A 14,807-nucleotide genomic window follows, 5' to 3' on the forward strand; every position below is an offset into this window, starting at 1 on the left:
TGGGGCGGGGGCGGGGGGTGGGGATGTAAATGTGCTATATCTTTTAGAAGGTGGTATTTATTTTTTTTTAATTTTTATTAGAGCGAGCACACAAGTAAGAGAGAGGGGCAGAGGGAGAGAGAGAGAATCCCACGCAGGCACCATGTTCAGCGTGGAATCTGACACCGGGCTTGATCCCACAACGCTGGGATCATGGCCAGAGCAGAAATCAAGAGTTGGACGCTCAACCGACTAAGCCACTCAGGCACCCTGGCGGGCAGGGGGTATTTAAGTAAATGTACGTAAGTGTCAGAAATCCACTGACCGAAATCTTTATGATCTGTGTATTTTACTACATGTTAATTATACATCAGTAAAAATATAATACAACAACACATACTGTTAAATCCTAAAATTGGGTTAGGAGTGGGCCAAAACTTGGACAATAAGCTTGCTAGTAGGCTAAACCGCACCCAAAATGATTCATGGATTAATTTCATGTCACAGACTGATCGAGAGATCTCAACCAGTATTTACTTTGGTGGCAACGGCAGCAAAATACGTATGCTGAGCAACTCGGCAACACACCATCACTCTCCTTGCATTTCCCCCAGCAATGTTAATTCAGAGCACATTCACCCACTTCTAAATTGGCCTTTTCTCATTAAGGCCTGTTGTTTTGTCCCAGGCTAACAGGTGAGGGTGCAGGTAACTGGCTAGCTTACCCATGTGGCGTAAGCTTACCAATTCCATGATCACTTTAGAAAGGTAAACATGATACCCTCATTCAAAATATCTGAACATATACCAACTTCATGAAAAACTTTAGTATCTCCCTAAGTATATTTCCTACACATAATAGAGAAGTATATTTTTTTAGGAGCACAAGAAAAACTGGGTGGGTCCAGCCAGCATTTTGTGTCTGACCAAGGGTACTATGAAGGAAAAAATGTAAGTCTTTATTTTTTTTTTTTAATTTTGTTTTTCAACGTTTTTTATTTATTTTTGGGACAGAGAGAGACAGAGCATGAATGGGGGAGGGGCAGAGAGAGAGGGAGACACAGAATCGGAAACAGGCTCCAGGCTCCGAGCCATCAGCCCAGAGCCTGACGCGGGGCTCGAACTCACAGACCGCGAGATCGTGACCTGGCTGAAGTCGGACGCTTAACCGACTGCGCCACCCAGGCGCCCCAAAAATGTAAGTCTTTATACTGATAGCTTTCATTAAATGCCTTCACATACAATTTAAAAATATCAAAACCACAGAAAACAAGATGAAATTGGAAAAGTACACAGAGGGAAGAGACATTGCAGAAAACATTGTAAGGAATGTAGAGATCAAACATGTGAAATGCAAACAAGATGAAACAGAAATTAAGAAACAGTCAGATCATAGTGGTGGTGGTGAAGTTCTGTATCTTTCATTGTGGTGGTGGTGGTTGTTACATGAATTCATACCTGTGATAAAATGACAGTGAATTCTACCCATACCTTCACTGGTGGTGACACCATGCTATAATTATAAGAAATGTAACCACTAGGGGAAACTTGGTGAAGGGGACATGGGAATCCTTCTACAGTATCTTTGTAACCTCCTGTGGATCTATAATTTTTCCAAAATAGTAAGTTCTTAAACAAACGATTAAAGAGAAAATAAATGCAGATGTCAAGCAAAATAGATCCCACACAGGAATCTCTAGAGCCCTGGGGGCAGTAAGGTGATGGAGCAGGATCGTACTTTAACAAGTAATTCAAAAAAATTTTCCCTTCCTTAAATGCTTGAATCCACATACTGAATGGTATACTGTGTGATGGGACAAAGTAACCACGAAGAGTCAACACAGAGATAGAGCCTACTAAAATTAAACTAGACTTGAAAGATAAGGCATCTTTGGCATAAGCTTACAAAAAGATCAATTCTGAGACAGAAAGAATTGGGATGACTCAGATTTCCCTCCTACATTCTACAGCGACAGTAAAGCAATCCCTACAAAAATCTTAAGGGAGGAAAGCATAAGCCAAAGATTTTAAACAGAGCCACACCATACTTCCATTACAAAAGACACAGGTTTAACTATGGAACATAAAAGAGCCTAGGGAGTATCGTTCCCTCCGTCCTCTGAGCAAATTACCACAGAACATACTTCAGTCAAGAGAGGAAACACCTAATGGCTAAAAATGAATATATTTAAATACAGAATAAAAACTAAACAAGTGTTGGGGCGCCTGGGTGGCTCAGTCGGTTGAGCGTCCGACTTCGGCTCAGGTCACGATCTCGCGGTCCGTGAGTTCGAGCCCCGCGTCAGGCTCTGGGCTGATGGCTCAGAGCCTGGAGCCTGCTTCCGATTCTGTGTCTCCCTCTCTCTCTGCCCCTCCCCTGTTCATGTTCTGTCTCTCTCTGTCTCAAAAATAAATAAATGTTAAAAAAAAAAATTTTTTTTTAAAAAAACTAAACAAGTGTAGGATACAGTGATGAATCAAAATGTAAATGAAATGCCAACAGAGAAACTACGTACCTAAAAAGAAAAAAGTGGAAAGGGAAAGAACATGAGAATAAATTCTCTAATTGTCTCATTGGTCACAAACACTATTATGGGTTGAGGTGTTTCCCCAAAAAATGTATGTTAAAGTCTTAACACCCAGTACTTCAGAATGTGACCTTGGTTGGAAATGGGGGCACTACAGATATAATTAATTAAAATAAGGTTATATGGGGCGCCTGGGTGGCGCAGTCGGTTAAGCGTCCGACCTCAGCCAGGTCACGATCTCGCGGTCCGGGAGTTCGAGCCCCGCGTCAGGCTCTGGGCTGATGGCTCAGAGCCTGGAGCCTGCTTCCGATTCTGTGTCTCCCTCTCTCTGCCCCTCCCCCATTCATGCTCTGTCTCTCTCTGTCCCAAAAATAAATAAACGTTGAAAAAAAAAATTTTTTTTTAAATAAAATAAGGTTATAGTGGAGTAGGCTGGGCCCTCAATCCAATGTGAATGGTGTCCTTGTAAGAGAGAACTCTGGACAAAAAGACACAAGACAGCCATGTGAATACAGAGGCAGAGATTAGAGTAATTCATCTACAAGCCAGTGGACACCCAGGACTACCCTAAGCTGGAAGAGGTAAGGAAGGATCCTCCCCTAAAAGCCTCAGTTTAAGGACTTTTTTATTTTTAAGTAATCTCTACACCCAATGTGGGGCTGGAATTCACAAGCCCGAGATCAAGAGTTGCACACTGTATGGAACGCCTGAGTGGCTCAGCTGGTTAAGCGTCCGACTTCGGCTCAGGTCATGATCTCACGGTTTGTGAGTTCAAGCCCCACGTCAGGCTCTGGGCTGACAGCTCAGAGCCTGGAACCCACTTCAGATTCTGTTTCTCCCTCTGTCTGCCCCTCTGCTGCTTGCACTCTCTCACATGGTCTCAAAAATAAACATTAAAAAAAAATTTTTTTTAATAAAACAAAATAAAGAGTTGCACACTACACCAGCTGAGCCAGCCAAGCACCCCCCTCCCCGTCTCTCACATTGTGTCAACAATAAATAAACATTAAAAAAAATTTTTTTTAAATAAAACTAAAAATAAGAAGAGTTGTACGCTATACCAGCTGAGCCAGCCAAGCACCCTCCTCCCCCAAAAGCTTCAGAGACAACATGGCCCTGAACTTCCCACCTACAGAGTATGAGACAATACCTTTCTGTTGTGTTAAACCACCCAGTTGGTGACACTGTTATGGCAGCTATGGGAAACTAACACAGCTGAAACTCAAAGAACATCATTTAAAAGCCTTTAAAACAAGTGTCAGAAGCAGAAGTGTATTTAATGATACAAAGATAAATACTCGATAACTTTACAAATATCAGGGAGGAGATGTAGGAGAAAAATCAGTGGATGACATCAATCATGACAAGTCAGGGTCAGATGACCTTCAAATGTGGTTGGGCTGGAGACTTCTAATGTTTTGTAAACATGAACCATTAAATAAGAGGTGGCTGCGTATATGAAAAAGTATTGCAAGATGAACTTATGTATGAATAACTGAAACTGGAAATTATTAAGCCCTCCACTGATATTAAGCTCTAGCTTACCCATACCGTTACAGATGAGTATGCAAAACTTCAATGGCAGTTAGAGAAACACTTAATAGTTAACTTTGAAATTAGATACAATTTCAACCTGTTCCAAAATATTGAAAATTTTTGGGGTGCCTGAGGCTCAGTCAGCTGAGTGTCCAACTTTGGTTCAGGTCATGATCTCAGGGCTCGTGAGTTCGAGCTCCATGTCAGTCTCTGTGCTGACAGCTCAGACCCTGCTTCGGATTCTGTGTCTCCCTCTCTCTGTTCCTGCCCTACTTGCTCTCTCTCTCTCTCTCAAAGTAAATAAACACTCAAAAAAAATTTTTTTTAATATTGAAAATTTTTATAATCTTACTGTTTAGGCAAGTTTTTCCCTTGCTGTCAGCACAGAGCCTGATGTGGGGCTCGAACCCATGAACTGTGAGATCATGACCTGAACCGAAACCAAGAGTTGCTCACCATCACTCCTAAAACATGAATTAAAGTCATGTTGAAACACTGTTTTTTTCACCTATCAAAATATCAACCATCAAAAAGTTTTATAAACATTCTGTTGATGAGGCTGTGGGAAAAAAGGCTCTCAAACTGTTGTTGGGAAAATTATATCAATACAATCTCTATGGAGTGGTTGTACTAATTTAAATATGAACACGAATGCAAATACTCTTTGATTCAATAATCTCATTTATGGGCATGTATCCTACATATATCTATTTCACATGTATCTATTTCACATGAACAAAATGACTATAATGCAGACGAGGCTTGTATAACAAAAGTAACCTTGTATAGCAAAACATTGAGGAGTGTGTAAAGGACCCTATATTGAGTATAAAAAGTGATGCCAACAAGAATATATACTCGTATTTGGTTATGAATGCATAAAGAAACTCTAGATACCTAAGAAACTAATAACAGCAGCTCCCTGGTGAAGGCTTTGGGGAACTAGGCAGACAAGGAACACAGTAATGAAGGGAAATATACAGAGGCACACGAGTGCATCTACACATAACTACATACACATACATTTCACAAAGCAGTAAATTTACATTCTTCAAAAATTATACATACACATATATATGTATATAAGGCAAATTATGGCACTTTAAAAAAATTGCATTTTATTTATTAAAAAAAATTTTTTTTAATGTTTATTTGTTTTGAGAGAGAGAGAGAGAGAGAGAGAGAGAGCACAAGTGGAGGTGGGAGGGGAGAGGGCAAAGAGAGAGGGAGACACAAAATCCAAAGCAGGTTCCAGGCTCTGACCTGTCAGTACAGAGCCAAGATGCAGGGCTTGAACCCATGAATTGTGAGATCGTGACCTGAGCCAAAGTTGGATGCTTACCCAACTGAGCCACCCAGGCACCCCTAAAAAAATTACATTTTAAAATGTTCTTAAAATTTGGTTTTTAAGAACATGGTTAAATTGGCTTGAGTTAAAACCTATGAAATACTATGATTCTTCTTCTAACCCTTGAAAAATTATTTGCCAATCTCATTAGTATTAAAAAAATCAAATTAACACTACAAGATAAAAAAAAAAATAATCAAAACTTTAAGCTATTTAAAATGCTGATAAGAAGGGGCACCTGGGTGGCTCAGTTGGTTGCACGTCCGACTTCAGCTGAGGTCATGATCTCACAGTCTGTGAGTTCGAGCCCCACTCAGGTTCTGTGTTGACAGTTCAGAGCCTGGAGCTTGCTTTGGATTCTGTGTCTCCCTCTCTCTCTGCCCCTCCCCCACTCACGCTCTGTCTATCAAAAAATGAATAAACACTAAAAAAAATTTTTTTTAATGCTGATAAGAAAACAGTGAAATGGATACTCTTACCATGACTGATGGTGAGAATGCAAGTCTTTAAGACCTACTCAGAAAATAATTCACTAATAATTTCCTGACCTGGTAATTTCTCTTCTAGAGATCTATCCTTAAGAAATCAGTCAAAACACAGAAAAAAAAAATTAAGGGCAAAGTTGTTCATCTCTGTATCATTAAAATGGCAAACAAACAATACAATTAACTGGCAAAACACAGTAAAATGTTATAGTATCTACCACTATCCACCAGAGCCATCAAATAATCCATTCCTGATTCATTGTGCAGACTGTAACATTACTAATTTCCTCTTAAATATACAAAGAATCATCATAATAAGTGAATAAGAATTTACACAGAAAAATGGCTTGAAACAAATTCACAAAGTATTTACAATACTTACCTCTGAGAAATGAACCTATAAATGATTATTTTTCTTCTTCACACTTTTTCTAATTTTCTTATACTGAACATATATTTTTATTAAAGAAAAAGGAAAACAAAAGGTAAGCACCTACCCTGATAAACTTGTTCCAGATATTTCACTAGGAGAAGAATGACTCAGTGGAGAGGAGGAAGGTCTGAAGCTTTCCTGGTCGTCCTCTGAGCTGTGTTCACCATGCTCAGGAGAGTGATTTTTCAAATCTACCAGATAGGTGTTATTTTCCAATGAGAACAACAACAAAATACACCACTTGTGTGCAATTTTGCAAATGTGACCAATTACTTCGACACTTACCAACATTTTTAGGCGCAATTATGGAATGTTTTCCAAAAGTCACATGTTTTTCACTGTTGCTTCCTTCACTAAGATACTCATTTTGGCTCTGATTTTCTCTATTATTTTGTATTTCTTCACACTCTTCTGACATCCAAACGGATGCTACTCTGGGGTTCTTTACTAATGAATAATTATTAGGTATTGGAGTGCATACTGAGGTGGCTGTTTTGTGATTGCCAATATCTGGTAATTTGTTATCAATAGGGTATGTCTTCACATCAACTATTGCACTTTCACTCTCTTTTCTATTTGTAAGAATTGAATTTGGAGAGCTTGCTCTAAATGATTCTTGATTCTTGTGCTCTCCATTTTCACCATAAAAAGTACATGCTGTATTTTTTTCTGGTTCCCTTATATTAGCAGCATCTAAGTCCACTGTATGGATATCTTGTGTAGTCTGTTCTTTTGGTAAAGATAAATCCCAAATATCAGACACACCAGCTCTTGAAAAGTTTTCCAGCCCACCTTCACACCTACTAACTTCTGTTTTTTTAAGGTATTTCTCCATATCAAACATGCTGGATCCATTACTTTTTTCTGTATCATTAGGCACAAACTGAGACACAATGGAATAGTCCTTTTGTTTATCGTCTTCCTGTAAAGTCTTCTCTCTGGTTTTATTTGAAAGTGCCTTGATCATGGCAGCAAGTTGGGAAGGATCAGTACTCACTGATGCATCTGCAATGGCTGAAGCAATGGTGCTTATCCTAAGTACAGAATCACCACCAGTAGGTGGCTTGCTTTTGTATCTTTGGGGTTTGCTACTCATGAAGGAAGTGTCCTAGAAATGAGAAAATTCACATCAGATAAATTTACCTCCTTTCCATGAGCATGTACATATTAATTTAATCTTTAGACATTACATAAGATTTAATAGCAACAAGAAATTAATGGTAATACCAATTAATACTGTAACTTAGAAAGACAGCTACTATCAACTTTACTTACAGAGTCCTGGTTTACCCACAAAATTAGATTATCAATTGTCCAAAAAAAAAAAAATCTTTAGGAGTTAAAGAGATGCTAAAAAGATGTTAAAACTGAACCAGACAGTAATTTAAAACAAAAAATTAAGATACTGAGATTGAGAAATCACTGAGCCATTGTGATTCCAAGCATAATTCTTAGCAATTTCATTCAACCGTTGGAATTACTTATTAAGAAGACACAAATAGGAACCATGGGCAAACAATGGAAATGGAACTAACAGCAAAAAACACAGATGTATTTAATACAAAAATGCAAGTTAAGACTTCTATCTCCAGTAATAGCAGACTAAATGATGGAAACCAACTCTGGCTAAGAACAATTAGAACTGGAGAGCATATCCAGAAGCTTCTCTTAGAAGGCACTGGAGAGCTAAAAAAGAAACAAAAACGATGGGGTCAGAATCCAAAAGAAGCAACAATCCCAGAGAGGTGAAGCCAGTAATGAGGACGCTCTTCCCTATGGGGATCTACTGTTTCAAGAAAAGGCTGGGGACACGACTTTAAGAAGCAGCTCAGGGGCGCCTGGGTGGCGCAGTCGGTTAAGCGTCCGACTTCAGCCAGGTCACGATCCGGGAGTTCGAGCCCCGCGTCAGGGAGTTCGAGCCCCGCGTCAGGCTCTGGGCTGATGGCTCAGAGCCTGGAGCCTGTTTCCGATTCTGTGTCTCCCTCTCTCGATTCTGTGTCTCCCTCTCTCTCTGCCCCTCCCCCGTTCATGCTCTGTCTCTCTCTGTCCCAAAAATAAATAAACGTTGGAGAAAAAAAAAAAAAAGAAGCAGCTCAGCAAAGCTGTTCTTATGGTGGTGAGGGTATAAAAAGAGTTCACTGTCGACCAATAACGAGGGGGAGGGTGTAGCCCTGCAAAACATCCATGCTTTAGTATGAGACCACAAATGACTACACCCTAGAGAAAAGGGAAACCAAAATTAGACTGGTTCTCATAAGGACTGAGGGCCAGGCTCCAATCAGTTCAATCTCAACTAGACTAAAATGGTCTGAGATTGCTAGCATTCCTCATTCATGTCAGAAGCAAACATAAACCCTGTCTAGAAGATTATAACTCCCATGGCCTCAAATCATTTCAATAACTTTTCCTGTAAAAATACACCCCTCCATCAATGAATGACACATGATGTTCCAAGATAAAGTGACCCAAATCCCAGAGACACAGACCCATGGAGGATATACAGACAATGGAGTTATCAGAATCTAAAACACATCTAAATCTAAAACATAAGATCTAAAATTATACTTAAGGAAATAAAAGACAATATTGAGAACACAGAGGACTAGAAATTATAAAGAACTAAATATACATTAGATTATATAGTTGAAAAATACAATAACAAATTAAGAACCCAGTGGATAGATTTAACAACAACTTGGACTCAAGTGAAAAAAGAATGAGACTTAGAAGTCTGAAAAAATATTCAGAATGAACCATAAAAGAGAAAGTAACAGAAAATACACAATAGAACAGAGAGAACAGGAAAAAGGGATACTCTGAGAAAGTCTAACATACCTGTACCTGAACTCTCAGAAGAAAAAGGAGAGAAATAGAACAAAAAGTTTATTTGAAGATAAACTGGCTGCAAAGTTTCTAAAACTTATGAAAGTCAACAACCCAAGATTCAAGAAGGCCTACAAACCCCAAACAGGATAAAACAAAAGGTATCTAAGCACATCCCAGCAAAACAGATTAAAAACCAAAGATAAAAATGTTTAAAGAAGGCAGAGGTAAGATATATTATCTTTAATAAAGTTAGCAATAAGATTGATAGAAAACTTTTTAAATGAAATGTGAAATAATATATTCAAATTGCTAAAAGTTGCTTTTAACATAGAAGTCTATACTAAACAAAAATATGCTTTAAGAATAAAGGTGAAATGAAGATATTTTTTAGAGATAAAAACAGAATCCATTACCAGTAGACCCTTATTAAAAGAAATTATAAGGATATTCTTCAAGCAAAATAAAATCTCAGATGGAAAGTCAGAGATGCATATTGGTTTTGTATATAATAGCAGTCACCACAACCTTCATCAAATGGCTTATAGGGTTTAAATAGAGAATTAAAATATAAAACAATAGTAACTTGTAAGACTGAGTGGAATAAACAGTGTTTTTTGGTCCTGTTAGCTAAGAGGTAAGAAAAAGAACAAATTTCAATTTTTATTAAACATTAGTAATCAAAGAAAACAGGTTATAATTTCTCAGGTAATTACTAAAATAACCGGAAAAGAATATACAATCACCAAATTAACAAAGGGAGGAAACTGGAGTAATATAAAAAAATACTTCTAAAAAGTCCACAAGAATATACCAAAAAAAAGAATGAGAGTGAATAAAAAGACCAGAATTAAATGCCTATATATTGGTAATTCCATTAAATGTAACAAAGAAAGAATGACTGTGAAACTGGTTGAAAAATAAAATCCAATTCTATGTACTTTTAAGAGACACATCTAAAATATGAAGATATAGAAGGTTAAAAAGCAAAATAAAAAAGATATAACATGCAAACACTAAATAATTAAACACTGAAGAAAGAAAGCTGGTATTACCTATATTAATATCAGATTAGGCTTAAAGCATAATGCATAACTACAGACAAAGGCAGTCATGCACAATGACAGAAGGTTCGATTCACCAGAAACAATTCTAATTTGTACGTACCTAAAAACATAGCCTCGAAATTTTTCAAGCAAATACTGCCAGATTCATAATGAATAACAGACAAATCCATAATAATAGGGTGAGATTTTATAATATCTAAGTAACTGAAAGAACAAGCACAATACTTTTAAGGATACATTTGATCACCATGATTTTGTAAATTTCACCTAAATAAAATATACAGAAGAGAGCAACCAAAGATCACACCACAGGCATTCCTGTCATGTGCATAGAAAGTATTTTCAAACATTGAACATGTCTCAATAAATTTCAAAGGACGAAAACCCAAGTTTCTCTGACTACTGTACAACCAGGCCTATAATCAATATTTTAAAATTAGGAAAATCCTCAAATGTTTGGAAACTAAGCAATACACTTGAAAAAAACCAATGGACCAGAGAAATTAGAAAATACATTAAACGGACTAATAAAGACAGTATGACATATCAAAACGTGATAAAAAAAAATAGAATGGGATGCAACAAAATCCCAGCTTTCAGGGAAATTTAGATCATCAGATGTTTACGTAGGAAAAGCAGAAAAATTAGGCTAAGTATTCATTTCCAGAAGTTAAAAAAAACAACAAATTAAATCCACAGAGAATATGAGGAAGGAAACAAAGACCAAAAACTATGAACAGAAAGAGAATAAAATAAATGAATTAATAAAATCAAGAAATATCTGGTAAGAATTACTAAGGGAAAAAAGAGAGAGGCAAAAGAACCAATATAAAACAAAGAAGACATCGCTTAAGAACCTAACGTATTAAATAATCACAAGAGGATATTATGGAGTGATATATTTTCAAGTTTATTAATTTTAAAAAAATTTTTTAATTTATTCATTTTGAGAGAGACACAGAGAGAGACAGCAGGGGAGGGGCAGAGAGAGAGACAGAGAGAGAATCCCAAGCAGATTTGGCATTATCAGCATGGAGCCCAAAGTGGGGCTCGAACTCAGGAAATGAAAGATCGTGACCTGAGCTGAAACCAATAGTCGGATGCTTAACTGACTGAGCCACCCAGGTGCCTCTCAAGTTTAGATGAAAGATTAAAATTCCTAGGAAACTACACTTTATTAAAATGGACACAATTTTCTTAGGTTTATTTATTTTGAGAGAGAGAAAGAATGAGAACAGGGAGGAGCAGAGAGAGGGAGAGAAAAATCCCAAGCAGCTGTCATAGGTGGAGCCCGAAGCAGGGCTCCCCCACAAACTGTGAGATCATGACCTGAGCTGAAACAAAGAATAGGACGTTTAACCAACTCGAGCCACCCATGCACCCAGAAACGGACACAAGTTTTAAACATCAGAATAGTCTTGTAACTATTAAAGAAATTGAATCAGCAATTAAAAAGTATTAAAGAAAACTCCAGACTCAGAGGATCTCACCAATGTATTCTACCAAAATCTAATAGCATCAATCTTACACTCTTCTGGAAAAAGAGAAAAAATGAGACCATCAAAACCTTGATACCAAAACCAAAAAGGCATTCTCTCACAGATGCAAAATTCTAAATAAACCATTAGGCAACCAAATCCAAGTGATCTATAAAAAAGACAGTGGATCATAACCCAAGTAAAGTTTATTCCAAGTGTAGAAGAACGGTATAATATTAAAAAACTATTTAATGTAATTCACCACATTACCAGAAAAAAAAAAAAAGCTTATGTTTACCTTGATAGATACAAAAAAGCATTTGACAAGAGTCAACGTCTTTACAAGTTAAAAACAAACTAGGAGACAAATATTAGAAGGGAATTTTAAAAATCAATGATAAAAAAAAAAAAGACCCTACAGCACATTTCCAATTTACAAATAAAATACTGAAGAGCTTTCCCACCCTGTCAGGAAACCCCAAGATCAGCACTTCTCTTCAACACAATTTTGAGGTGTAGTCAGGTTAGCTAGTCAAAGAAATGAAGGTATCAAAACCAGAAAGGAACAAAACTGTTGTTATTCTTAGATGATAAAACTGCATACATAGAAAAAAAATTATATATATACATAACATGTATTTGTTTAGCTACAAAAAGGAAGAATGGAGTTAAGAAAGATAATATTAAAATATTGTTTGTTTCAAAAAAAATATTATTTCAATAAGTTAGCAAGAAATTTAACAAAAGATGTGCAAAAATCTCTGCGCACACACACATACAAATCATAAAATACAGAGAAAAATTAAAACCTAAGTGGAACAATATATATATTTTCATGAATTAGAAGATTTAGTATTATAAAGATGTAAATTGGACTGTTCTAAGATAAAACACAACCATAATTAAAAGTCCAATAGTGTTGCTGGTTGGTTGGCCTACTGAAGGTGACAATCTGATTTTAAAATATATATGGAAATGCAAAGGGCCAACAGCCAAAATACTTTTAAAAGAAAAGTAAGAGAAGAGGACTTATCCAAAACTTATAAAGCCACAGTATTTTAACAGTATCATATTGACATAAGATAGACCCCAAATGTCTGACATATCTAATGAACATAGCAACTGAATACTATATAGTAATGAAAATAAGCTTCTATTAATACTTAACAACATAGTTGCATCTAGCAAACACAAGTGAAAAAAAAATCAAAGAAAAAGAATACGTGCTATATGATTTCTTGTACATAAAGTTCAAAAACAGGCAAAATTAATACAGTGTTAGAGTCAAGATAAGAGGAGTAGCATTCAGAAGGGGCATAAAAATGGTTTCTGGGCTACTAGCAATGTTCTCTTTTTTGATCTGGAATGTACAAAAGTGTGTAAATTGTGATAACTCATTGACTCTCAGTTTGCTTTATAAACAAATTTATGTATGTTTATTACGTTTAGTAGGTATGTAGGTATGTAGCATGTATATTTATTATACACTGATTAAAATGCTATTAAACATCAAAGGACATTTATAATAAAACTGAATCCAAAAAACCCCAAACATGTTATACTGCATGTATTTTTCTCATGTGACCTTATGTTGATCTTATACAAGAACTATGACAATGTGGTTTTAGTTTTCCTCCATGGAAGGCTTAAGATACCTCTATTTTGCTGTTACTGGCCGTTAATGTCACATTACTTTCATCCACTTGTGAAATACTCTCCAGTTCTTCAGCCTGAAGTGTAACTGATTCTTCACTTAGCTGTGCTTTTAGGTCTCCTGTAGAAAATACACAATAATTCAACTTACATCTATATACTATCTCACAAAAATAATCTGTGGGATAAGGACCACTCAACATGATTAATCGCCAAGGAAGAAGTCTTTGTACCTCAACATCAGTCATCTTCACAAAAACTGTTTAAATGTATAGCCGCTAAGACAAAGGACCAGGGCATTGTTAATTTGCTTCTGCCAAGTTTAAACTTTGAAGATTGTGGATTTCAATCTCTCCTTTGCAAATACTGACAAACTCAATTAATATTTCAATTAATTAAACATTTCACAAATATATAATAAGCTGAATTTAAAAATGAGTATTCCTTACAATAATAGAAAATCAACTAATTATATATACAGCCTCTTTATCCCAACTCCTCTATTGGAAGACAGGCTCTTTAAGGACTGGAGCGTATTTTGTACAATTTTATATGATATGTTAGCACCAGGCACCACACTAGCAAAAAGTAGCTGTTCAATAATTGTATGTTAAGCAAGAAAGTCTGATTTTAAATATATATCATGGATATCATAGTCCAAATCTCAAATAGCTTTTTTAAAAAAATTTTTTTAATGTATGTTTATTTTTGAGAGAGAGAGAGAGAGGGAGATAGAGACAGAGTGTGAGTGGGGTAGGGGCAGAGAGGAAGACACAGAATCCAAAGTAGGCTCCAAGCTCTGAGCTGTTGGCACAGAGCCCGCCCGACATGTGGCCAGAAACCAGGAACCGTGAGATCATGACCTGAGCTGGAGTCAGACACTTAACTGACGGAGCCATCCAAGCACCCCCAAATCTCAAACAGCTTTTTAACCAAAAGTCTACCTGAATATAATAGCTACAGTTCATTAACTAAGTAGTTCATTTTTTTAACTCAGTAGTTTAATAGGCCAATTTAACTAGCCCATTTGAACAGATTATATTTTATTTACTTTGGGTTTTTTACAAAAGGGTTTAGGTGGGTTTTGGCTGACTTGTTTCCACTTTTGATTAAAAAGGCAATGTGGGGGGGGGGCACCTGGGTGGCTTAGTCAATCGAGAGTCTGACTTCGGCTCAGGTCATGATCTCGCAGTTCGTAGGTTCGAGTCCCGCATCAGGCTCTCTGCTGTCAATGCAGAGCCTGCTTCAGATCCTCTGTCTCCCTCACTCTACTCTTCTCCAGCCTGTCTCTCAAAAATAAACACACATTAAACAAAATAAATAAAATAAATAAAAAAGGCAATGTGGGGTGATAGAAGGATAAAATCTGTGACTAATAGTGACAATATCCAAGGTTATGTATACATTTTCACTCATAAAGAATATGATTACACAACCACTAATTCATAGGTTAAAAAAAAAAAGGTTACTAAAAACT

At 36.6% G+C, this 14,807-nt stretch overlaps 1 protein-coding gene across 3 annotated transcripts in view; it reads right to left on the minus strand.

Moving 5' to 3' along the window:
* The window catches only part of CEP192 (centrosomal protein 192), a 135,146-nt gene that overhangs the window by 59,331 nt on the left and 61,008 nt on the right, over positions 1-14,807 (minus strand). For all 3 annotated transcript variants that reach the window (XM_086682400.1, XM_086682398.1, XM_086682399.1), the window contains exons 16-18: positions 13,333-13,451; positions 6,595-7,417; positions 6,374-6,500 (exon numbers count right to left, since the gene is read on the minus strand). In XM_086682400.1, coding sequence (XP_086538526.1) covers positions 6,374-6,500; positions 6,595-7,417; positions 13,333-13,451 — 1,069 coding nt within the window. The remainder of the gene's footprint in view (positions 1-6,373; positions 6,501-6,594; positions 7,418-13,332; positions 13,452-14,807) is intronic.

Source organism: Puma concolor, chromosome D3 (genome assembly GCF_028749965.1).
Source record: "Puma concolor isolate L17-30 chromosome D3, mPumCon1.1.hap2, whole genome shotgun sequence".
In the NCBI taxonomy this organism is placed as follows: Eukaryota; Metazoa; Chordata; class Mammalia; order Carnivora; family Felidae; genus Puma; species Puma concolor.